The following is a 24994-nucleotide window of genomic DNA, read 5'->3' as shown; positions in this document are numbered from 1 at the left end:
CCGCTACTGACGCCATCTCACAGGCTAATGGGGCGACCCACGCCGAGTTTCAGCACTGTAGGATGACCACACCAGTACAGCAACTTGCTAGACATCACCTCGGTGCCATCCGAATCTTGGCATCTCAACGCCTAGTGGTATCTTCCATACAGAAAATATTGTTACGCTGCCTTTGGCCCCATTCGCACATCGGTCCGCAACTTAGACATCACCTCGGTGCCATCCGGATCTTGGCATCTCAGCGCCTTGTGGTGTCTTCTACTCCGAAAATATTGTAGAAAATATTGTTGTGCTGCCTTTGGCCCCATTCGCACATCAGTCCGCTACTGACACCATCTCACAGGCCAACAGGGCGCCCCACGCCGACTTTTACCATTGTACGATGGCCACACCAGTGCCACAACTTGCTAGACACCACCTCGGTGCCATCCGGATCTTGGCATCTCAGCGCCTTGTGGTGTCTTCAAATCAGAAAATATTGTTGCGCTGCCTTTGGCCCCATTCGCACATCGGTCCGCTACTGACGCCATCTCACAGACCAACGGGGCGCCCCACGCCGACTTTCAACATTGTAGGATGGCCACAGAAGTGCGACAACTTACTAGACACCACCTCGGTGCCATCCGGATCTTGGCGCGTTGTGCTGCCTTCGGCCTATTCGCACATCGGTCCGCTACTGACGCAAACTCACAGGCCAACGGGGCGCCCCACGCCGACTTTCAGCATTGTAGGATGGCCACACCAGTGCACCTTACTAGACACCACCTCGGTGCCATCCAGATCTTGGCGCGTAGTGAAGCTGCAGCAGCTGCAAATAAGCTTCAGACAGTGTTACAACCGCTGCTCAGAACTCTCAACTATGACACCACCTCGGTGCAATCCGGATCTTGGCGCGTTGCGCTGCCTTTGGCCCCATTCGCACATCGGTCCGCTACTGCCGCCATCTCACAGGCCAACGGGGCGCCCCACGCCGACTTTCAACATTGTAGGATGGCCACACCAGTGCGGCAACTTACTAGACACCACCTCGGTGCCATCCGGATCTTGGCGCGTTGTGCTGCCTTCGGCCTATTCGCACATCGGTCCGCTACTGACGCAAACTCACAGGCCAACGGGGCGCCCCACACCGACTTTCAGCATTGTAGGATGGCCACACCAGTGCTGCAACTTGCTGGACAACTCCTCGGTGCCATCCGGATCTTGGCGCGTTGTATTGCCTTCGGCCTATTCGCACATCGGTCCGCTACTGACGCCGCCTCACGTGCCAACGTATTTTCTCCGCATTTTATACCCTATGCCGCATAACAGGTCATGTGACTTGTTTATAAAACTTTTCATTGGTTCATTTTACTTTTGGTTTCCTAATGATGGAAGGCTTGATCATATGACCTAAAAACAACACTTTTCATTGGATGAAAACTTTTTTTTTTTCCCAAACGATGAAAGCCCCACCTTGTTTCTGGATGTTTCAGACTGAAGCTGGCGTCAGCATGAGAGCACCACCATCTCGTAGCTCCGTCATGGTCATTCTGCGAGCAATCATGGCAGCCGCTCCCCACCAGAAGCCTGCAGGAGTCGGGGCCCCCAAAACTTTTGATGAATTCTCAAGGCGGAGGGGACGCTTTCGAGAATGGGGTCCAAGACCTAGCAGACAAGCGTCCGATTTCCAAGGTGTCCCAGGGCCATTTCAGTGGACCAGGCCCAAAAAGGAAACAGCCTGCCGCCATTTTGAGAGTCCTGTGACAGCCGCCTATCGCTGCACCGCAAGAGTGGGCGCAACTCAGCTGAATTGCGGCTTTTGACACAGTGGACCAAAAACGGACGGAATGGCAACTGAAACGGTAAAGGGGCGCCCCACTACAACAGATGACACTCCACCTGGAGAGGCCCGTTCACGCCGCCTCCCCCGGGGCGCCCCACGCCGTTATTCGGAGCAGCATTGTAGGATACCAAAACCAGTGCGGCAACTTACTGGACATCACCTTGGTGCCATCGTTCTGCTGCCTTGGAACTATTCGCACAACAGTTTGCTACTGATGACCCACCCCCCGCGACGCCCCACGCCGGAAATCTGGACGTTGTGCTGCGTTGGGACTATTCGCACAGCCGACCGCTACTTCGTTGTTTTTCCCTAAAAATGTTTATATGTTATTACTATTTTTGTTTTCTTGTATATATTTATAAATTATTAAAGTTTTATAATCTTACTACTTTGTCGGAGTGCTATATATTTTTAATGTGACACATAATTGTAAAAACTTTGATGTACAAAGAGTCATCCCTGGAATCTTCCGCTTCAGACTCGGTCCCCTCCCCAATCACAATACAGGATGGTTTTCAGATAATAGCAACGCTTCTGCTGTGACGGATCTCATCGAGTGTGGGCCTTGATCTACTATAACTCCTTTGAAGAGGGGTGATTCTTTACAGCTGTGGCCATAAACTACATCTGCAGGGCTAGCTGATACCCTAGGACCAGCCTGGACAATCGGACACAGAGGAAAAGGAGTGTCAGAGGGTGCGGTAGTGAATAGGGCGAAAGGGAGGTGTCGGGCAGGCACAGGGTGTGATTCTCAGGGAAGAGCAGCGCAGATGGGGGGAGGTTTATTACCCATGCATAAGACAGAGAGCGGGGGTGACCACTGCCTGGGGGAGATGCTTGCGAGGGTGGGGAGCCATGCTAAGGATCGACAGCGTGCACAGAGTGGGTCTGGTCTAGGCATCTAAAATGGCTGCCGTGCACGACAAAAGTGTGCCATTTGAAAAAAGACAAGATGGCGCAGACAATGTTTTTCAACACTTCCTGATTTCCTTCGAATCGAACGTTAACAGACGTTGGGGCATATTACCAAAGTTAAGCGATATTTATCCCTAACGATGCTTAGCAACGATTTTTTTACCGTCAGAAATTATCGCAGATAAACCTTGCTATTATCAAGGTTTATCGCAAATACGATAAAAAACGACCGCAATGCATTAATATCGCTGAAAACTCAGCGATATTCATGCATTACCGAGCTAATGCTCTTAGCCATGTTATCCACCTCCCATTGGATAACATGGCTAAGAACTGCTCAGGGCAGGTGCTAGCTTTTGGAGATATTCGCGCTTATCTCGAATATTTCCAAAAGTTGATAATAGGAGATAGCGATGTTAGCGACTGTTTCCAGTCGCTAACATCTTGGCATGCCCACTTTGCATGTCATTAGTGATAAATATCACTCACATGCAAAGTGGGGCCCAAGATGGTCGCTATCTCCTACTAGCCGTCGCTAACTGGTGTTAGCAACAGCTAGGTAATACAGATATAATTTTATCTCCGCGAAGCGGAGCGCTGTTACAGATATATATCTTGTTTTTGAACGTTAATTTCTCAAAATGCACTGAAGCACATATATTGAGACCTAGCAAAGGCACATCGGGCTACCAGTCCCTAATATTTTACCAAGTTTCGTGCAAATCCATTCAGCCGTTCGATTATTATTATTATTTTTTTTTTTTGCCCCGCGGGGCCCTTTTAAAACCTCCACATCAAACCTAGGGGGTCAGCGAGGATCTACTATGCCCCCTTATGGTCATTTGCCCCTTCGCTTTGGCCTCCTCTTGTCTCTCGATCCTACCGAGAGACAAGATGGCGGCCGCTACGGACTGTTTGGAATGTTTACAGACACCGGAGAGCCAATCAGCTTCGCTTCGCAAAGCTCCGTAACGCGAAAAGTACGCGAAGCGGTGCGCTGTTACAGATATATATCTTTTTTTGAACGTTAATTTCTCAAAATCCACTGGAGCACATATATTGAGATCTAGCAAAGGCACATCGGGCTACCAGTCCCTACAATTTTGCCAAGTTTCGTGCAAATCCATTCAGCTGTTCGATTATTATTATTTTTTTTTTTTTTTGCCCCGCGGGGCCCTTTTAAAACCTCCACATCAAACCTAAACGGTCAGGGAGGATCTACTATGCCCCCTTATGGTCATTTGCCCCTTCGGTTTGGCCTCCGCTTGTCTCTCGATCCTACCGAGAGACAAGATGGCGGCCGCTACGGACTGTTTGGAATGTTTACAGACGCCGGAGAACCAATCAGCTTCGCTTCACAAAGCTCCGTTGCGCTAAAAGTACGCGAACTGGAGCGCTGCCCGGTCCGCTGTTACAGATATATATCTTTTTTTAAACGTTAATTTCTCAAAATCCACTGGAGCACATATATTGAGACCTACAAAAGGCACATCGGGCTACCAGTCTCTACAATTTTGCCAAGTTTCGTGCAAATCCATTCAGCCGTTCGGGCTAAAAGTGAGGCCAACCGCCCTATGGAAAACTCAATGTTAAAAACACGTTTTGGGACCCCCCTTTTTTCTCAACCCCCTCTGGACGAACCCCCCCCCAATTTTCAGGGGCTGCTCAGAAACAAAATGTGCCATTTTCCTGAAAATTTCAGCCAATTCCGTCCACAAACGCCAAAGTTATTAGACATAGAATTTACAAAAAACCCATAGAGAAAAAATCCTAACTATATATACCTACTGGCGACCGCCAGTAGGTAATATGCATACATATGCATGTTATTTACATGAAAGTTTGAAAAACACTAATAAAAGCAAAGCTAAAAAGCCACCTCATTACAAACAGAATGGCTTTAACTTAAACGAGGGCGAGATCTATTGCATTTTCAATGCTTGTTTACTTTGGTTCCATCAAGAAGGCATTCAGATGTGTCACACATTTGCCATAAATTCTGAATGTTAGCACTCTAGTTGCTCATTGATCACTGTAGTAAAGCTACTGCTAACCAGGGAAGTCTGCTGCTGGTATGGTAGAGGATTTGAGAAGTCACTCAAAATGTGCCCTCATTTTTCTTTCTGAAGCACTAATCATAATTTCTATGGCAAAATGAAACCCCTCATTTTGTTCCTTTTTAAATTAAATGTTTTCAGACATACCACTTCATTCCAATCAAGATGGCTTCTGGTGTGCCATACTTTTGTCATAAGTAAGACTGTTAGCGTTCTAGTTGTTCTTTAGAACACTCTGGGACATTCTGTCATTGGGCTATACTTGGGCTACATCTGGGTGATATTTGGGCTACATTTGGGCTCTTTTGTGTCTGGTGGCCATCTTGGGAGACTGCATGTCAGAATTTTTTAATGAAATAGAAGAGGATTTGAGAAGTCACTCAAAATGTGCCCTAATCTTTCTTTCTGCAGCACTAATCATACTTTCTATGGCAAAATATACCCCCTCATTTTGTTCCTTTTAAAATTAAATGTTTTAAGAGTTACCACTTTATTCCAATCAAGATGTCTTCAGGTGTGCCATACCTTTGTAATAAGTAGGACTGTTAGCACTCTAGTTCTCTAGTTGGATCTTTAGAACACTCTAGGAGGCTGCAGTAGAACACAAAGGAATCAACTGACAGTCTCTGTCCTTGTTGGATGTACATGTTTTACTGAGAATGTCAGACTTCATTCTCACATGACTGAGAAAGATAATGTGAATTTACAGAAAATATGCTTTCAGTTTAGCTTATAGATCCCCTTCCAAACCACTGTGGGAAAAGCATGAGATAATAGTTTTCTTTCAAACATGATTCATGATATCCCAGCAGAAGGCTTTTTCACATGGTAAAATCACCTTAGAACACACCACAGTTCCTAAAATGAGTATGGTACCATCAACAAATGGTTTATAATGTAACTAAAGTCCTAAAACCTTATATTAACTGCAATGCTTTTTAATGAGGTGCTATCATGTATATTGATCCCAAGATGGCTGCCAACACTTCTTGGATGAAGTGCTCACAGCCAATCAGATCTCACGATGAGCTGTGTGGTTAGGCTCCGCCCAGATATATACATTTTTTTCCTTTTAATTTTCTCAGAAACTACTGGAGGGATTTACACCATTTAAGTAAAGGCGTGATCTGCCAATCAGACTCTACCATTTTGCCAAATTTCTAGTAATTCCGTTCAGCCGTTCGGGCTGTAGCCGTGTCTAATCGTCCTATGGAAAATAACATGGGGAAAACACGTTTTGGGACCCCCATTTTTTCTCAGCCCCCACTTGACGAATCCCCCCAAAACTTCCAGGAAAGGAGCGGACCATCTTCTTTGAGAAATTCGCGAAGATTCATCAACCGGCGCCAAAGTTATTTCCAATAGAATGTTGGGGATTTCCTATGGAAACTAGGTCCTAACTATATATACCTACTGGCGACCGGCAGTAGGTAATATATATATATATATATATATATATATATATATATATATATATATATATATATATATATATATATATATATGCAAAAAAGAAGGAGAGAACCCTGGGTAGTTCTCAAGTTTAGGTGGAAAGCAGCTCCTGTTAGAGCACTCTCAACACCAGCGCCACTCTACATCTGCTCACCTCAAATGTCTGTTTTTCTAACAAAGTAGGCATAGGATTAGCAAAGTGCCATCCACGCCGAGATAGAAAAGGACAAAGGGCCTTATTTATGTAGGCCTTGCGCCGCCGGTGCATCACTTTTTCCCATTTTAAAAGTGACGCACCAGCGGCGCAGGGCCTTCATAAATACGGCCCAAAGTCTTTTGCCATTTCTACAGCAAAGTCTTTAAGCATAGAACTAGCACAGTGCTGTCCTATATATATACCATTGGGAACTCATAGTTAGGACCATGTTTCCATAGGAAATGCATTTCTTGTGTTGCTAATAACTTTGGCTTCGTTTGACGGATCTCCCCAAAACTCACCAAAAAACGTGCTATTTTTTCACTAGTTTGCACATGGAAAGGCTTAGGGTGATCTGTCAAGCGGGGTTCAGAAGAAGGGGGTGTCCCTAAACGTGTTTTTTTCAATAAATACTTTAGACACAGCTGTACTCCAAAACACTGAACAAATTTGCAACAAATTTGGCAGAAATCTAGATCTTGGACGGGAAAAAGTGTTTTTTGTAATTTGGTGTAATCCATTCTGAAGTTTTCAATAAATTAATGCTCAAAAACTTTGCCTATTTAGCGTCGCAGAGCCTCCATAGATACATCAGACCTCCAGTTGAGATCTGATTGGCTGTCACCACATCAACAAGCAGGTGGTGGTGGCCATCTTACAAAAAGCACAAAAAAAACATATGTGGGCAGGTTAGGGATACCCTTGCCCCCTAGACCTGGTGGTGGGGTCCCAGAGGCCTAGGCCAGGCCTTGTGGCCAACCGCACACTGCACATGGCCACAGGCCGTGCGCAGTCTGCGGTTAGCTGCATGTGAGGTGTTGACCGCAGGGAGGCCAAACCTCACCGTGCACAACCGAAGGCTCTATACAGCATGAGGTTAGCTACCTTTGAGGAGCTGGCCAGTGGGCCTGGCCACACTGTGGCCAACCCCCACCACATACAACCGAATGCCTGGGTTTGGCTGCATTACGGGGGTTGGCCACAGGTGAATTTCTGTGTCTTTTAGAGTTTAAAATGTTACGTTGTTACTAAACATTTCACCTAACCTGCCATTACTTTAACCTTAACTTTTTTTGTGGAAAAAAAAATATATACAAACAAAATGGTCCCATGCGGCGCACACTTCCAGACCGGTGCATGTATTGAAGATGGACCCGTCTCTGCATTATGTAATTAAACAATAGAAACTCTGCACTCCAAGGAATCCTTGCTCCTCACAATCACTTTGTTTCATAAGCTCTTGCCCCACACCAACGCATTTCAACAAACAGTTTTGTGAGTCCTTCCTTCATTTCTATTGATATACAGTGGCCCAATTTAACCATTACGATGCATTCTGGGAATTGCAGTTTCAAATGATTACACAAAATGGTGAAATTAACATTCAAATGCAAATTAAAATGCAAAATGTACATAAACATGAAAATAATGCATATATTTATATTTATATATAAATATATATATGTGTGTGTGTGTTGTAAACATACTAAAAATCACACCTTTATTTACTTTAATGAAGAATAATGCTAACGTGTAAACAGTACTGGAATTAGTACTACAGTTTTTTCAGCAAAAGTTGTGAGCACTGGAATTTTTAATGACCTGCCAAGTAGGGTGGGCGTTTAGAGGGTGCTACACATTTCTTTTGATGTTCTGTGGTGGTGGGAGCCCCAGAGGGCAATGTGGAGTATTCCTCCCTCCCCCCTTGAAATGGTGTGGTGAATCCAGCCATATTTCAGGCCCGAACCATTACAGGCACAGCCTATTGTACATACTACAAGGGATGACCAAATATGTCGAACCTGCCAACATCAGGCCTGGCCTGCCAGTTTTTCCCTCTGGGCTTTTCCCTGATGGGCTGGATCCTTTCAGGGCCGTTTTTTATTAATGGCTGGGGGTCGCTATTGGGGTCGATGTCACTTTCTTTACCATATTCAGGTAATTACAGCGGAAAAGGGGGGAAGTACTGGGGAAGGGCATACGGGAGGGGAGAGAGAGAGAACGCGGGCGCACATGGCTGGTTTGAACATTTTTGCCGGGGGTGCACTGTAAAGATATGCTTATATATATGAGGCAGACACCTTGTCAGTTGATTGCAGGTATTTATTTAAATTAAGTTCGCCAACACACAGAGCGCCGAGCGTGTTACTGCACACAGCTCCGGCACCCGAATGATCGCGCCGTGAAAAGCGCTATCCAAAATGGCCGCCGTTCACGCTACGTCGTCACGTAGCGTGAACAACTAGAGCGGCAACTCTACATATCTCCCCCTTTTTGTCCAAACAAGTAACGCAGTCTGTGGGGGTGTTAGAGCCCATCGCCCTTTTCATAGTCCCGAAATCTGGAGGGTCTCACCACCATGCGCCCACCTCTGGTGCACCTTACCGGAGTGGATGTAGCTTCCTTCTCACCCTGAATTATCGACTCCGCCTCCTTATCCTTGTGGACCGACCCTCTCCATTTGTCCACTGATTCTTCCTCTCTTTGTCTAGCAACGTTCCTACTCGGGGTACCTTCACATTCTGATTCCCTTCCTGTTTCTGTGCTGTCCCCTTCTCTTTCCTGTGAGTCAGTGTCATGTCCCGATGTGCCTTGGTCCATCACTTCGGGTTCTCGTATCTCCGGGGCCCATTGTACTATTTTATTACATCGAGCCATGCGATCCTGGGACCATACATTCCCATCACTCAGCCTAGCTGCTCGGTCTAGTACTTCTCTAACTTGGAGTGGCCTGCTATATTTACTGTCCCCTTTTCGTTGAAGTGTGGCCAGTTTGACTCTCACCCACTCTCCTTTTTCCAACTGTGTGTCCTTTATGTTTCTCCTCTTATTATAGTGCTCCGAATATATTCTCTGGACCCTTTCAAGGTTAGCTTGTACCACCGCAGGAGACCATTTACTAGTCACCGTCTTGTCCTTCCACGCCCTGTTGTCGTTTGTGAACGGATCTCTTCCTCTAAGGATCTGGAAGGGACTGTACCCCGTTCCTGTGGGGGTGATGCGGTACGCCCATATCATATGTAGCACTTCTTTCTCCCAGTCCTTCCCCATCATGATGGCTGCTTGGATTGAGCCCATCAGGACTCTGTTAAACCGTTCCACTTGTCCATTCCCTGCCGGGTGATATATAGACGTATGTTTAGAGCAGACTCCATTCCTTTCCATGAACTTTAACCACTTGTCTGAAGTGAATTGCGGCCCATTGTCGCTTAGTATACTTTTCGGAATGCCTTCCCTGAGAAAGATGGTGGTAAGGAACTTTAATATGGTATCCGTGTCCATCTCTTCTTTGACATGTACCTCTGGCCACTTTGATTATTTGTCCACTAGGACACATAGGTATTTCGGGGTACCTTGATCGTCCAGGATGGGTCCCAGAATGTCAATGGAGAGCTCTTCCCATGGATTTCTTGGTGTGTCGAATTTTCCAATGGACGGCCTCAATGGTGTCATGGTCTTATCGGCTTGTTGGCATTGGCCATACTCCCTCACATGTCGTTCAGTTTGTGTGTCCATGCCTGGCCACCAGTAACCTTGTTTGGTTCTTAATTTTGTCTTTCCTATCCCTAAGTGGCCTTCGTGTAGGATAGCCAACAGTCTGGGGATGAGTCCTTCTGGGGGTACCACTTTGTCCCCCGATACATGAAGATTCCCTTGTCGTCAAGTGAGAGCTCTTCTCTTACTTCAAAGTACTTTCTCATATCTCCGCTCAAATGTTTCTTTTCCGGCCATCCTCCTGTGATGTACCCCTTCACCTCTTGGAGGTTCTTCTCCGCCAGATATGCTTCTTCCCATTCTTGGCTGCTGATTACCTTCTCTGGGTCCTCCATCAATGCCACCATTTCATCCTCTTCTTCCTTGCCTCCTTCCGCCAATTCCATTGCTGATGCCCTGCTCAAATAGTCAGCAACTTTGTTCCTGCTACCTGGGATGTACTCGACATCATATCGATATTCTAGCAGTTTCAGGGTCATTTTTGCTATTCTCGGGGTGGCACTCGCATGCCCACTGGACGTGAGGACTCGTACCAAAGGCTTGTGGTTTGTTCTCAGTCGAAATCTTGTGCCCCATAGGAACTGGCGAAATCTTCCCAAAGCCCAGACTACTGCCAGCATCTCCTTCTCAATAACACTGAACTTCTTCTCAGTGTCCGTCAGGGCCCTGGATGCAAACTGAGGGTCTCCATCACTCCTCCCTCTCTGTCTTGCATAAGGACTGCGCTGAGTCCTTGTCACTGACGTCTGTTGTTACTATTGTCCGTCCTTGTGGGTCGTACCCTCTGAGGTTTATAGCTTGAGTCACATCCTTCTTGACACCTTCGAACTCTTTCTGAGTTTCTTCTGACCATGCGAACGCCATCTTTTCTCTCGTCAGCATCCGCATGTGGTGGGTTTTTGATGCGAAATGCTGTATGAACTTGCTATAGTACTCGGCCATGCCTAGGAAAGACCTGGCTTCCTCTTTGCTGGCTGGCGGCGGAGCATCACAAATTGCTTTGACATTCTCCCTCTTCGGAGTGATCCCTCGTTCTCCAATTTCATGTCCTATGTAGGTGACGGATGCCATGCCTAGGTGGCATTTCTCCCATTCTGCTGTCAGCCCTTTTTCTTCCAGCACTCTCAGTACCTTCGTCAATTTGGCATCATGGTCCCTTTGATCGCTTCCCATGACCAAGATGTCGTCTTGGAAGTATTGGACACCTTCCACGTCTTTGAAGAGACGGTGCATCAGCTTTTGGAAGACCGCTGCTGCCGACGCTAACCCAATGGCATTCTGCAGAACTGGTAACATCCGAAAGGGGTGATGAACGATGTCAACCTCCTGCTCTCCGGGTGTAATGCTATCTGGTGGTACGCCGTCGTCAAGTCGATGCTGGAGTACCATTTCTTTCCCTCCGGCTTCGCCAGCATTTCCTCGATGCGGGGCAACGGAAACCTCTCTACTACGATGTTTTTATTCAGCTCGCGGAGGCCCACACACATCCGGACCTTGCCGTTTGGTTTCATCACCACCACCAGGGGGGCCAGCCACTCTGCACACGTGATGGGTTCAATGATGCCGTTTGCTTCCAAATCGCGCAGTTCTTGTTGTACCGCCTCCCTCACGGCTATTGGTACATTCCGCACTTTATGCGATACCGGTGTGGCATCCGTCGTGAGGATGATTTTGTGTGAAAACTTCTCCAGTTTCCCCACTTTACCTCCAAACACCTTGGGGAAGTCTCTTTTCCACCGCTCCAGGTCTGGCCACTGTTCTGCTTCTGTCAACAGTACCTGCACTGCTCCTCCGGGGTCCAGTTTGATTCCTAAATCTCCCTGGTCCATCGAGCCTAGTACCGACGGGCCTTTCTCCGTTACATACAGTTTGCAGTCGGCGCTGCGTCCCCTGAATTCGAATGTCAACGGACGGTAGCCTGCTATGGGGATGCGGTTTCCCAGGTATGTGATCGGCCTGATATCCGGTGGTTCAAGATGTGGGCCTAGGCGGGGCAGGAATTTTTCTGTCCATACTGCCCTTTGTACCAACGTATATGGTGAGCCTGAGCTACGATACTTATTGGCACGCCTCCTATCAACATGTCCAGTACCGGTTTGTTCGATCTCCTACCGCCCACACTCAAAACCTGGTCCTCGATGCACAGTATTTCATCTTCCTCCTCTTGGTCTCTTCCTTCGCCGACTTCCTGGTCCATGTCAACAAATTTCACCGTGTTGCGGGCCATTTTCTTCCGACAAACCTTCTCATAATGTCCCATCACTCCGCAGAACATACATTTAGCCCGGAAGGCCGGGCATCGTTTGTCATTCGCCTCGTGGTTCCAGCTGCCGCATCGGTAGCATGAAGACTTGCTCCCCTTTGACTGCCTTTCTGGCGGACCTGGCTTCCCTTGCCACTTGTTGGGTCTTTTATAGTTGGAGCTTGTGTTCCTGTTCCCACCTTTCGGTTCTTCGTCCTCTATTCTGTTGACCATGGGCTTGGTCACCATTTCCCTTTTCGCCGCCTCCGCACACCTGCGTGCCAATTCTGCCTTCTTCACCTCTTTCAACGTGGTGTCACCACACGACCGTAGTTTGTCCTGCACTGCTTTCATTGTGGTGTGCATCACTATTTGGTTCCAGATGAAATCATCATTGAGACCGCCGAACTGACACGTGGACGCCAGTTTCTTCAGCGCCGCCACATAGTCATCGATAGACTTGCCCGGTTCTTGCTTCCGCTGTTGGAAGTTGAATCGGTCTATGGATACGCAGACTGCTGGTCGGTAATGTTCATCAAGTTCTTCTAGGGCATGTGCGTACATGTCATCGTCACTCGATTGCCTCTGCTTGGGTACTAAATTCTAGAATACTCTGATCCCCTCCGGGCTCAAGTTATGTAGCAAAATTCTCCTTTTCCTGACACTCGTGAAAGGTTCTTCATTCTCATCCTCCAGGACCTCGATGTAGTTAGTGATGTATTCTTTCCAATCCTCCCACTTCATCAGGGGTTCTCCGGGTTTCGGCAGGAATGGAACTGGTGCCATCGCCGAAGATGATTGGGCGCACATGGTTTCGCGCCCTTTCAGCGCAACGTTCTGCTATTTAGGGCTTCCCGGCGGGCCGTCCTCTTCGTCCACACCCGGTCGGGGCTGGGTCTCTTCCTTCTCACCAGTGTCTGTGGCCCCTGGATCCGCCAGCGCTACTGACCGGCCGGGTGGACCAGCAGGATATGGTGCCTGGGATACCTAGCTGACTGCTAGCACATGGTCCGTCACAGTAGTGCCCCTCTTCGCCCCTTGTAGGACTACCTATATGTGGTCTCACCAGAAGGGCCGCTTCAGCCGTGCTCTGTGTGCTCCCTGCATGCTCCTCCGCTCCTGCAGTGACCCGGCCTGTTCCTCGGCCAGTGTGGCTAGTAGGAGTGCTGTGGGTATGCCCAGGGTCCAGTATGCCTCTACAGTGGGTCCACTTCGTGATCAGAGTCTCCTCGTTGCCATTGTAAAGATATGCTTATATATATGAGGCAGACACCTTGTCAGTTGATGGCAGGTATTTATTTAAATTAAGTTCGCCAACACACAGAGCCCCGAGCGTGTTACTGCACACAGTTCCGGCACCCGAATGATCGTGCCGTGAAAAGCGCGATCCAAAATGGCCGCCGTTCACGCTACGTCGTCACGTAGCGTGAACAACTAGAGCGGCAACTCTACATGCACTGCGTTTGATTTCCAATTCAGTCATTCTCAACATAAATAACATACATACTACTTGTCAACAGCTATTCATGCCTTTAATGCATAAAATTATTTGAATCATTTCCATGCCTGGGAGACTTGCAACCCTCAACAGAGAATTGAAGGTAAAATCTCCAAAAACTGTGTAATTGTTAGAGTTCTCATTGAGAAGTAACTGCGAACCTCAGGGTGTTCTTCTTGGATCAAACTTGAGTTTGGTGATCTGCCCTCAAATGTGTGGTAGAAAGAAAGATATGTGATGGCTATTCTGGTTTCTTATTCTTACTTGCATTTCACCCTTGCAGCTCTATTGTTAATCTTCCCGGTGAATCAACCCTTCGCCGGGAGTTTTTACGACTGCAGCAGGAAAATAAAAATCGCTCTGACCCCCACCGTCAACAACAGCTTCAACAGCAGCAACTGAGAGACCAGGAGAAGTACAAAAAACAGTTGTTGGCGGAGCGGCAGAAGAGGATTGAGCAGCAGAAGGAGCAGAGGAAACGGCTAGAAGATGTAAGAATGTGGCTTTAAACTTTCCATTATTGTGATGGTAATTAAACATGATATCAAGACATTTCTAACAAAGTCATACATTTTTAAGATTTTGAAGCCCTTATTCAGACATCACCTCTCTTGTCTAAGTCTAAGCGATGACAGAACCCAGGATTATGTAGAGCCAAGGTTACCATGGTAATGCTTAGAGTTACCTCTCAGGAGGTGTGCAAGTGAACCCTCCCCCTTCCACCCCCCCACCCACCACCACACAAGAACACACAAAAGGGGAATCCTGAGAATTCCCTGCCCAATCCTGCGCATGTATCACAGGATGGATTAGCTATATCTGGTATTGGCTGAACCACCACTTATTACTTATCACTACACCATAGTAAAAATAGGGTTAGAAATACTATTGTGAATGTGCACAATAATTCAATGCGACAAATTTCACAGCTCACTATTTCTGAAAAAAGCGATTTTGTGTACAAAATGTACTAACGTTTCTATATCCTACTTTGCAAATTGCTAATATTTGCTATTTATCAAATTTGCAAAGCTGAGATTTTAAACAATTTGCTATTTTAGTAAAAGGGTGAACTTTATAATACATGACCCAGTCAATAGTTAAAATATATATTTTTTTCTTGCATGTACATTGGCTGATTCCAGGTGCTAAACATGAGGCAGAGAAAATTACATTGTCATTAAAAATCTACTTTCTGCTGGGAATTTTTACTTTGCACAATGAAATTAACAATACTCCTACGTAGAGGTTTTAACCCCTTCCACGCGGGGCTAATTACCCCGCAGTGCGGGGGATGTGCCCGGTGGCGCAGTGCTCGTGACGAGCCCAGCTCGTCATGCTGCACAATGGAGCTGTGCTCATGACTAGCTGAGCTCGTCACGACTCCGCCCACTCCCACGGAACACCCGCACAGGTGGGGAATTAGCCCTGCATGGGCCGTCCGCGTCATGAGGCACAGCTCCACTGTGCCTCATGACGAGCTGAGCTTGTCATAAGCACGCAAGGGGTTAACATTCTCTAGATAAAATATCAATATATAAAGATATTCTAGAGTACATTTAGATTACAAAAATATCGGGAAACTAAATTGTGCTTAATTTGTAAAAGAATAAGAGCTGGTGCATACATTTGTCTCAGAAGCCACCATTGCCGAATATTAGGGCTGAATAACAAGGTTGTCTAGTTCTTATTTCACCTCATGCCTCTTTCATCAATCACTATACTCTCCCTGCCCCCCATCTCACTCTTTTAGGTTCCTTCATATCACTGATCTCTCCCTTTGCCACTGGTTTCCCGTCTTTGCCTTCTCCTTTCTTTCCTCTTTTGCTGCCTTTCTCTCAGTGTCTGATGATGAAAAATATAACTCACAGTCCGCAAGCAAAGAGGAATAGTGGGCCCCATCTGCAACCGTTCCTCGGAAGCTTGTTTCCGGTCCAGGGAAGGCATGGTTTGGCAGTTCGGGCTGGACTGTTCCCATGGGGCACAGGGTCAGACTGATTTGCATATAGCCATGTCTGAACTGGGGTGGCAGAGTGGGCTAAAGAACGGTGATGGATCAAACCTAGATCTTTTGACTGGGTGTGAGTGTTTGATTGGGTCAGATGCTCCGTCCATCACCACCCCCTTTTGTAGCCCATCTGCAACCACCAGCACAAATTAAGCACTGGTTTACTTTAAGTTAATCTATGGATATGCACCTTGACGATATATACCTTCAAGGTACACAGAGCTAATAATAGTACATCGATTTCTACCTACATATGCTTTTCTTCTTGATATTTTAGAGCTCATTATTCAGACTGTAATATTTTGGTGTATGGATATTTTGTCTATGGTATTCTGAACTACAACCATGGGACTCCTGGGACTCCTTGGTTTAGTCTCGGCTTGTTAACAAGCAACATGTAATTAATGTGCTGTGAGTTATAGTGGTCAATTGTCTAATTGCCAACGTAAAACTTTAAATACCAGAATGCAAAGAACCGTGTATGAAAATTCAGTTTTGTCTAAAGTGTTACATATCAAACAACAAGAAAAGAGAGGTCTGGTCAGTCTTAAGGCTGCCAGAGATATGGAGCAAGGAAATAAGTGGGTTTTGTTTGTACACAGTCACTCCGATTGAGTAGGAAAGCCCTCACACACCGACCTGGTCAGTGTCATGCTTCATCATCGGGCCCCACCGAAGAGGCCGAGTGCCTCTTCGGTGTGCTGCGACGCCAGAAAGACTGCGGAGCTGGTCGTGTGGGGAGGACGTGATGTGAAAATTAGAAAATTAAAAGTGCCTAACAGGGTATCAGAAAAAATTTTTTAATGAGTGATCCCTAAGACACGTGTGGGTGGTTTTATGTGTCTGAATTTACGTGCCAAGTTTATTACGAGTTGGAATAAATTCAGCTAAATACCACGCGTTTTAAAATTAATCAGTCAACATGTTTCTGCCGTACTTGTGGTATGTATTCACCAAGGCATTCTTCAGGACTAAACCCCGGCGGTATGGACACTCTAATAGTCCACCCTGACCTGGGGGCGTGAAAGTGAAAAAGAAAAAGTGAAAAAGTGCTTAAAAATTAGAAGAGCAATTGCTCATTCTAAAAAAAACCCAAATTCAGGGGTGTGTCAGCACCTGTAAGAAACAATACACGGACAAACAGATAAAGACATACATACAATTAGTATATGCCAGAATACACTTATCATAGTGCTCCTAAGATGGTGACAAGCTTTTGTGTGCACACAATAGATGATATTTTATGCACCATCCATGTAGCCCTTAGGGATATTGTACACGCTAGGAGGTGGAGTGCTAAAGGTGGGTTTTATTTAAAAACTACTGTTGTAGCAGGGGAAGTAAAAACACGATGTGAATTCTCCATGAGCAGGGATCAATTTGACCAAGTTGTCGGTGACCCCCCTAAGCTGGTAGGTATGGAGGAAATCTCACTTTAAAATAGGGCGCTACTAGCACCATGGGTCTCGGGAGGAGGATTGGAGCGCGCCTGGCACATCCTAGGAAATGAGAGAGTTAAATGTCAATATGACCCAAGCATACAGGTACTTAGCTTATGGTGATCGCAAAAAGTCGTTCCGCCGGAGATGCACACTCACGCCCTCAGCGTTCACAATCCGCTTCTAAACCTGCAAGAATCCTCTTTACCGGACCCCGACGATGGAGAGCGGGGCCGGTAAATGCGTTTAAAAGCGCTTTGTCCCTTGTTTGCGCGCCCGTTTCCTGGTTGGGCGTGTCTCGCTCAAAGCGAGGCTTGGAGCGCACACGTCCCTCTGGGCGCGGAGCGTTTCAGATCAGAGTGAGGCTTGGAGTGGCGAGCCTATCCCTGAACACTACATGAAAGGGAATTAGACACGCTGACGGTTGTTATGGCTACCGAAGGCGATCGTTTCTATTCAATAATAGTTTGTGTTTGGATGGATGGATTCCATATATACATGAGTATTAATACTGCTATGATTGGAGGGACAGTTGAGTGGTATTAAAGGAGAAATGCACTGTAGTTGAAATTTCAAAATATTTTTGTTTTTTTGAAGGACATAGTTCCACTTAGATGTCTTTATGCTCAGTGTGCACAGATTATGAAAAATGCGGCAATTATTTAGTTTTTGATGGTAAAGAGGATTCTTGCAGGTTTAGAAGCGGATTGTGAACGCTGAGGGCGTGAGTGTGCATCTCCGGCGGAACGACTTTTTGCGATCACCATAAGCTAAGTACCTGTATGCTTGGGTCATATTGACATTTAACTCTCTCTCTCTCACTTCCTAGGATGTGCCAGGCGCGCTCCAATCCTCCTCCCGAGACCCATGGTGCTAGTAGCGCCCTATTTTAAAGTGAGATTTCCTCCATACCTACCAGCTTAGGGGGGTCACCGACAACTTGGTCAAATTGATCCCTGCTCATGGAGAATTCACATCGTGTTTTTACTTCCCCTGCTACAACAGTAGTTTTTAAATAAAACCCACCTTTAGCACTCCACCTCCTAGCGTGTACAATATCCCTAAGGGCTACATGGATGGTGCATAAAATATCATCTATTGTGTGCACACAAAAGCTTGTCACCATCTTAGGAGCACTATGATAAGTGTATTCTGGCATATACTAATTGTATGTATGTCTTTATCTGTTTGTCCGTGTATTGTTTCTTACAGGTGCTGACACACCCCTGAATTTGGTTTTTTTTTAGAATGAGCAATTGCTCTTCTAATTTTTAAGCACTTTTTCACTTTTTCTTTTTCACTTTCACGCCCCCAGGTCAGGGTGGACTATTAGAGTGCCCATACCGCCGGGGTTTAGTCCTGAAGAATGCCTTGGTGAATACATACCACAAGTACGGCAGAAACATGTTGACTGATTAATTTTAAAACGCGTGGTATTTAGCTGAATTTATTCCAACTCGTAATAAACTTGGCACGTAAATTCAGACACATAAAACCACCCACACGTGTCTTAGGGATCACTCATTAAAAAAAAAATTCTGATACCCTGTTAGGCACTTTTAATTTTCTAATTTTCACATCACGTCCTCCCCACACGACCAGCTCCGCAGTCTTTCTGGCGTCGCAGCACACCGAAGAGGCACTCGGCCTCTTCGGTGGGGCCCGATGATGAAGCATGACACTGACCAGGTCGGTGTGTGAGGGCTTTCCTACTCAATCGGAGTGACTGTGTACAAACAAAACCCACTTATTTCCTTGCTCCATATCTCTGGCAGCCTTAAGACTGACCAGACCTCTCTTTTCTTGTTGTTTGATACTTAACTGGGGACTAAGAGAGTGTCCTTGATTTCCCTACCTCTCTCTTTGTTGACATATATTATAGCAGCGCACAGCTGTGAGAGCCTTTTTTACTTTGAGCAAGACAATAACAATCCCCCATTGCTTGCTCTTTTAATACTAAATTCTCACTATGGCGAACCTGGGTCTGACATACTCTGAGGCGGAAATCGAGGAGTTAATGTCGGATGCGGCAATCTTTGCTGATCCACATATATCACAAGCGATAGCCAACACTGCTGAATGGGACAACCTGTCAGAGAAAAAGAAAGAGCACATACGTACTGTCCTCCACGGAATGATCCTTAAGGGCTATCTAACAACCAACACAGCCCCGAAGGGTCTTCTAGTGGCAAATGCCCCACGCATCTTTCTGAATGATGCTGCTTTTCGGAAGGACTGGGCCTCAATCGCATGGCACTGCACGCGCGATTGGATGGTCTTAATTATAAAGACAGCTTTGAGACTCTCGGAATCCCTTATGATAGAAATTAGAGAAACAGAGTCTCACTTTAAAGCCACCATCACCGGCTACAAGAAACGACTGGATGAACTTAACAAAGAGATGAACGAATATAAAGATAACCTAATGCAATCTAAGGTGACCAAACTTCAAAAGGACCAAAAGAAGTTTGAGTTCGAGAAAGTATACCCTTACTCTGCAGCTTCGTTCACTCCACCAGCACGCAATGCCAACAACTCAGACTACTCAGATAATGATTCATCTAATAGCAGTGGTTCCAGTAACAACTCTTTCAAACAAACAAAAAGAAGAGGGAACCGAGGCAATAGAACCAACAGAAGCGGGCGGGGTAATCAAGGCAACCACCAACAGTGGTATCCCCCACAAATGGGGATGGGGACACACCCTTATGCCTTCCAACAGCCACCCTATCCGTTCATGGGTTGGAACCCGGGCTTCATGCCCCCAGCCAATTTCCAACAGCAGTATAGACAGCCTTTTTTAGAGAGCGGACGGAGAGGCCGAGGCAAAAGGAGAGGGAACACCAGAGTAACCTGGCAAGAAGACGACTCAGTAGCTAACCACACCCGGAGCAATCAGCAACCGGGCACGAGCGGAGTCTGAGTCCAGTGACAAATTTGTCTACCAGAACACTCACTCCGGGGGAGATTCAAGTATTGGAAAAAGGGTTAGGCTTTGTCCCCACAGCAAAACCTGACAAATTCAAACTACACTGCGAACTGGCAGCATTCTTCCGCAAACTAAAATTAAAAGCGTTTTTCGATGGAAAAACAGACCCAATGGAATCAGTCAGGAAAGGTGACACAGGTTTAAGACCTAGCTCGACTTTCATCCCGCCCCAACACACAATACCAGCGGCCATAACTGCTTTTGAGCAAGCTGTGTTTAAAGACCTAGAACATTGCCAAAATCCAAGAACATTCGGCAATTTCAGTACTGCTGAATTCGAGGCATTGCAACAACTACAAAACGACACCTCCATAACCATCAAGCCTGCGGACAAGGGCGGAGGGATCATTATCCAGAACACAACTGACTATGAGATCACCTGCAAAAATCTACTCGGTGATGTCAGAAATTACACTCCACTGACATCAGATCCGACTCCTGAGCTCTCAAAAAGGATCAGCTCTTTGGTTAAACAAGCAGAGGATCGAGACCATATATCCAAGAATGAAGGGGCATTTCTGAATAAAACAAGTAGTGTTATACCCTACTTCTACACGTTGCCGAAAATGCACAAGAATAAACTACCACCACCTGGACGTCCAATCGTCTCAGGGATTGGTTCGCTCCTAGAGCCGTTATCACAATTTTGTGATCACTTTCTGAGACCATTAGTACAGTCCACACCAACCTACTTGAAGGATACAAAAAGTCTGCTGCGTCTACTAGCAGAGATCACCTTCCCTGAAAACTCGATCACTCTGGTAACATTAGATGTGGAAAGCCTCTACACAAGCATTCCACAGGACGACACAATCAAGGTCCTCACTAAGGTACTGGATTCAACCAACTGGGAATTCCAGACCCCAAAAAAATTCATTATTGAGTGTGCCACTATAGCACTGAAAGAGAATTTTTTCTCATTCAAAGACCAACTGTACCTACAATGCTCTGGGACATCCATGGGCAGTACTTTCGCGCCGAGCGTGGCGGGGTTGTATGTGGCAGACTTTGAAGCTAAACATATCCTACCACCCACTGCAACCTTTTTTTCATCAATGTTACTGTGGAAACGCTACATTGACGACATTCTGCTTATCTGGAACGGCAGTGATAATGATCTGGAAAATTTCCTCACATGGATCAACACTCTAGACCACAACTTAAGATTCACTAACACCAAAAGCAGAAGAGAAATTGTGTTCTTGGATGTGGTCATCTCAATCAGTGGAACGACACTCGCCACAAAAACCCACAACAAACCAACAGCAAAGAACAACCTCTTGGAATTTAACAGTTTCCATCCGCGTCCGCTAAAGGAAAACCTCCCTTATGGCCAATACCTTAGGCTACGAAGGAACTGCAGCATCAGCAAAGATTTCAAAGACCAATCAGCCAACCTGACAGAAAAACTAAAAAGTAGAGGCTATCCTACATCCACCCTCAATAAAGGATTTAAAAGAGCTAAAAACCAGCCAAGGGAGGCACTTCTGGAAGAAAGGAATAACAAACCAGACCAGATCCCACTCACATGTGTCACCACATACAGCAGTCTCTCAAACATCATGAAAAAGAGCGTAAACAAACATTGGAATATTGTAAAAACCTTTAAAAAGGACTGGGAAAAACCCCTTTTTTCTTTCAAAAAGGGACGCAGTTTAAGAGATGCCTTGGTACACACACGCCCAAAAGAGAAACCACCAACTATGACACCATCAGTGACAACAACATGGGGTCTCCCTAAAATTACCGGACACTACCCCTGTTCGGACTGCAGTGTGTGCCACCTAACACAAGCTACCAAAACACTGGCTCTAGAAGAAGGGAAAGTGTGGACCCAACGTGGACATACCAACTGTAATTCGATCAATGTGATCTACCTGATCACCTGTCCTTGCCAGCTCCGATACGTAGGCATGACCACCAGAAAAGTGAAACAACGGATCTGCGAGCACCGCAGCAACATAAGGTGCAAAAAAGTAACAACAAAACTGAGTCGCCACTTCCTAGACAAAAATCACACCACCAACGATATGAGGTGGACTGTGATTGAAGCTATCGAAGGTACAAGAAATGTACAAAACAGACTGTTTGAAAAAGAACAGCGTTGGGTATACCGTCTGGGGACAAATACCAACGGCCTCAACGACGATATCCCCTGGAATACAGTCCTTTCGTGAACTCCCTGACTACTAGCCTCTTGTGTCTTCTAACAAGATATATAGGGTGATCTGAACTATTATACCATCAAAAACTAAATAATTGCCGCATTTTTCATAATCTGTGCACACTGAGCATAAAGACATCTAAGTGGAACTATGTCCTTCAAAAAAACTAAAATATTTTGAAATTTCAACTACAGTGCATTTCTCCTTTAATACCACTCAACTGTCCCTCCAATCATAGCAGTATTAATACTCATGTATATATGGAATCCATCCATCCAAACACAAACTATTATTGAATAGAAACGATCGCCTTCGGTAGCCATAACAACCGTCAGCGTGTCTAATTCCCTTTAATGTAGTGTTCAGGGATAGGCTCGCCACTCCAAGCCTCACTCTGATCTGAAACGCTCCGCGCCCAGAGGGACGTGTGCGCTCCAAGCCTCGCTTTGAGCGAGACACGCCCAACCAGGAAACGGGCGCGCAAACAAGGGACAAAGCGCTTTTAAACGCATTTACCGGCCCCGCTCTCCATCGTCGGGGTCCGGTAAAGAGGATTCTTGCAGGTTTAGAAGCGGATTGTGAACGCTGAGGGCGTGAGTGTGCATCTCCGGCGGAACGACTTTTTGCGATCACCATAAGCTAAGTACCTGTATGCTTGGGTCATATTGACATTTAACTCTCTAATTTCCTAGGATGTGCCAGGCGCGCTCCAATCCTCCTCCCGAGACCCATGGTGCTAGTAGCGCCCTATTTTAAAGTGAGATTTCCTCCATACCTACCAGCTTAGGGGGGTCACCGACAACTTGGTCAAATTGATCCCTGCTCATGGAGAATTCACATCGTGTTTTTACTTCCCCTGCTACAACAGTAGTTTTTAAATAAAACCCACCTTTAGCACTCCACCTCCTAGCGTGTACAATATCCCTAAGGGCTACATGGATGGTGCATAAAATATCATCTATTGTGTGCACACAAAAGCTTGTCACCATCTTAGGAGCACTATGATAAGTGTATTCTGGCATATACTAATTGTATGTATGTCTTTATCTGTTTGTCCGTGTATTGTTTCTTACAGGTGCTGACACACCCCTGAATTTGGTTTTTTTTTAGAATGAGCAATTGCTCTTCTAATTTTTAAGCACTTTTTCACTTTTTCTTTTTCACTTTCACGCCCCCAGGTCAGGGTGGACTATTAGAGTGTCCATACCGCCGGGGTTTAGTCCTGAAGAATGCCTTGGTGAATACATACCACAAGTACGGCAGAAACATGTTGACTGATTAATTTTAAAACGCGTGGTATTTAGCTGAATTTATTCCAACTCGTAATAAACTTGGCACGTAAATTCAGACACATAAAACCACCCACACGTGTCTTAGGGATCACTCATTAAAAAAAAAATTCTGATACCCTGTTAGGCACTTTTAATTTTCTAATTTTCACATCACGTCCTCCCCACACGACCAGCTCCGCAGTCTTTCTGGCGTCGCAGCACACCGAAGAGGCACTCGGCCTCTTCGGTGGGGCCCGATGATGAAGCATGACACTGACCAGGTCGGTGTGTGAGGGCTTTCCTACTCAATCGGAGTGACTGTGTACAAACAAAACCCACTTATTTCCTTGCTCCATATCTCTGGCAGCCTTAAGACTGACCAGACCTCTCTTTTCTTGTTGTTTGATACTTAACTGGGGACTAAGAGAGTGTCCTTGATTTCCCTACCTCTCTCTTTGTTGACATATAAAGTGTTACATATGCAGAGCCACACAGTCATCTGTTCTACATAGAGTATGCATGCACAGGGACGGCTGCTATGGTGTATCCTGAACATACAACATCACAGCATAAGGTGCATTTGCAGGGAGATTGGGAGATTGGGTGTTCCTAGGTTTAGATAACTTGTTGGTACCATGTCATCCATTCCATATTATATTTTACGCCTTTGGCATTAAAGGTTCTAAGAACATGACCTAGTACTTATGTTGTAGGGGAGTCCCACTCCAAATTAAAATAATCATTTGACTATTTTCTTAAAGATGGTTGGTATAACAAGTACGGTTGTACAGTGCTTTTATCACTAAACTTCAAAGCTCTTTTGTGAAGTGTGAGGTAGGATTCTTTTCTGGTTTGCCCCTTCACTTAACAGAAGCAAACATCTGGACTTAATAGCCAGACCATGGACCTGATTCAAAAAGGTAACTTATGCTTTAGAGAAGGTTTGCACTTTGGACAACGTTTACTACTTTTGGTATTCATAAACTGTGAGTGTAAACACAAAAGTGTAAGTTACATATCTCCACCACCAGAGTAATGCAGTTTACTTACTCTTGTATGGGTGGGTGATGACCTTTCCTACTAAACCCCTCCCTGATACTCACTAAATATCGCTTACTCCTCCCAATACCTATGCCCTTTAGGACTAAGTCTGTTCCTTTTTTCACCCACTCCTTGTGTCCCTTACACATTTACTACTAAAATCTTTACTTATGTGTGCGGAAACTCTGCTGTCGGGTCAGAGAACTCTGCACACGTACGTACTGGTAAAACTTGCATTTTGTACTGTGTTGTGTAATAAACGTACTACAAAGTGCAGTCTGTTTATCAGGCACTAAAATTTTTTGTTATTATTCACGATTTTAGTACATATTTTTTATTTTACACCAAAACTTACCTAGTAATTCCAATTGATGTGTCAGGAGGTGATTAACATTGTGAGCAGA

The 24994-nt window shown here is 45.7% G+C and overlaps 1 protein-coding gene and 1 long non-coding RNA gene across 3 annotated transcripts in view; both read left to right on the top strand.

Annotated features, from left to right (window-relative positions):
• Positions 1–24994, top strand: part of NRK (Nik related kinase) — a 1020485-nt gene that overhangs the window by 570187 nt on the left and 425304 nt on the right. For both annotated transcript variants that reach the window (XM_078688671.1, XM_078688672.1), the window contains exon 12: positions 13961–14168. In XM_078688671.1, coding sequence (XP_078544797.1) covers positions 13961–14168 — 208 coding nt within the window. The remainder of the gene's footprint in view (positions 1–13960; positions 14169–24994) is intronic.
• On the top strand, positions 22812–23634 carry LOC144827777 (uncharacterized). The gene is made up of 3 exons (XR_013610363.1): positions 22812–22871; positions 22971–23035; positions 23354–23634. It is a non-coding gene; the product is annotated as an uncharacterized LOC144827777 (long non-coding RNA).

The sequence above is a fragment of the Lissotriton helveticus genome, chromosome 4_1 (assembly GCF_964261635.1).
Source record: "Lissotriton helveticus chromosome 4_1, aLisHel1.1, whole genome shotgun sequence".
Taxonomy (NCBI): Eukaryota; Metazoa; Chordata; class Amphibia; order Caudata; family Salamandridae; genus Lissotriton; species Lissotriton helveticus.
The sequence above is the reverse complement of the archived record's forward strand: the minus strand, read 5'-3'. Positions and strand labels throughout refer to the sequence as shown.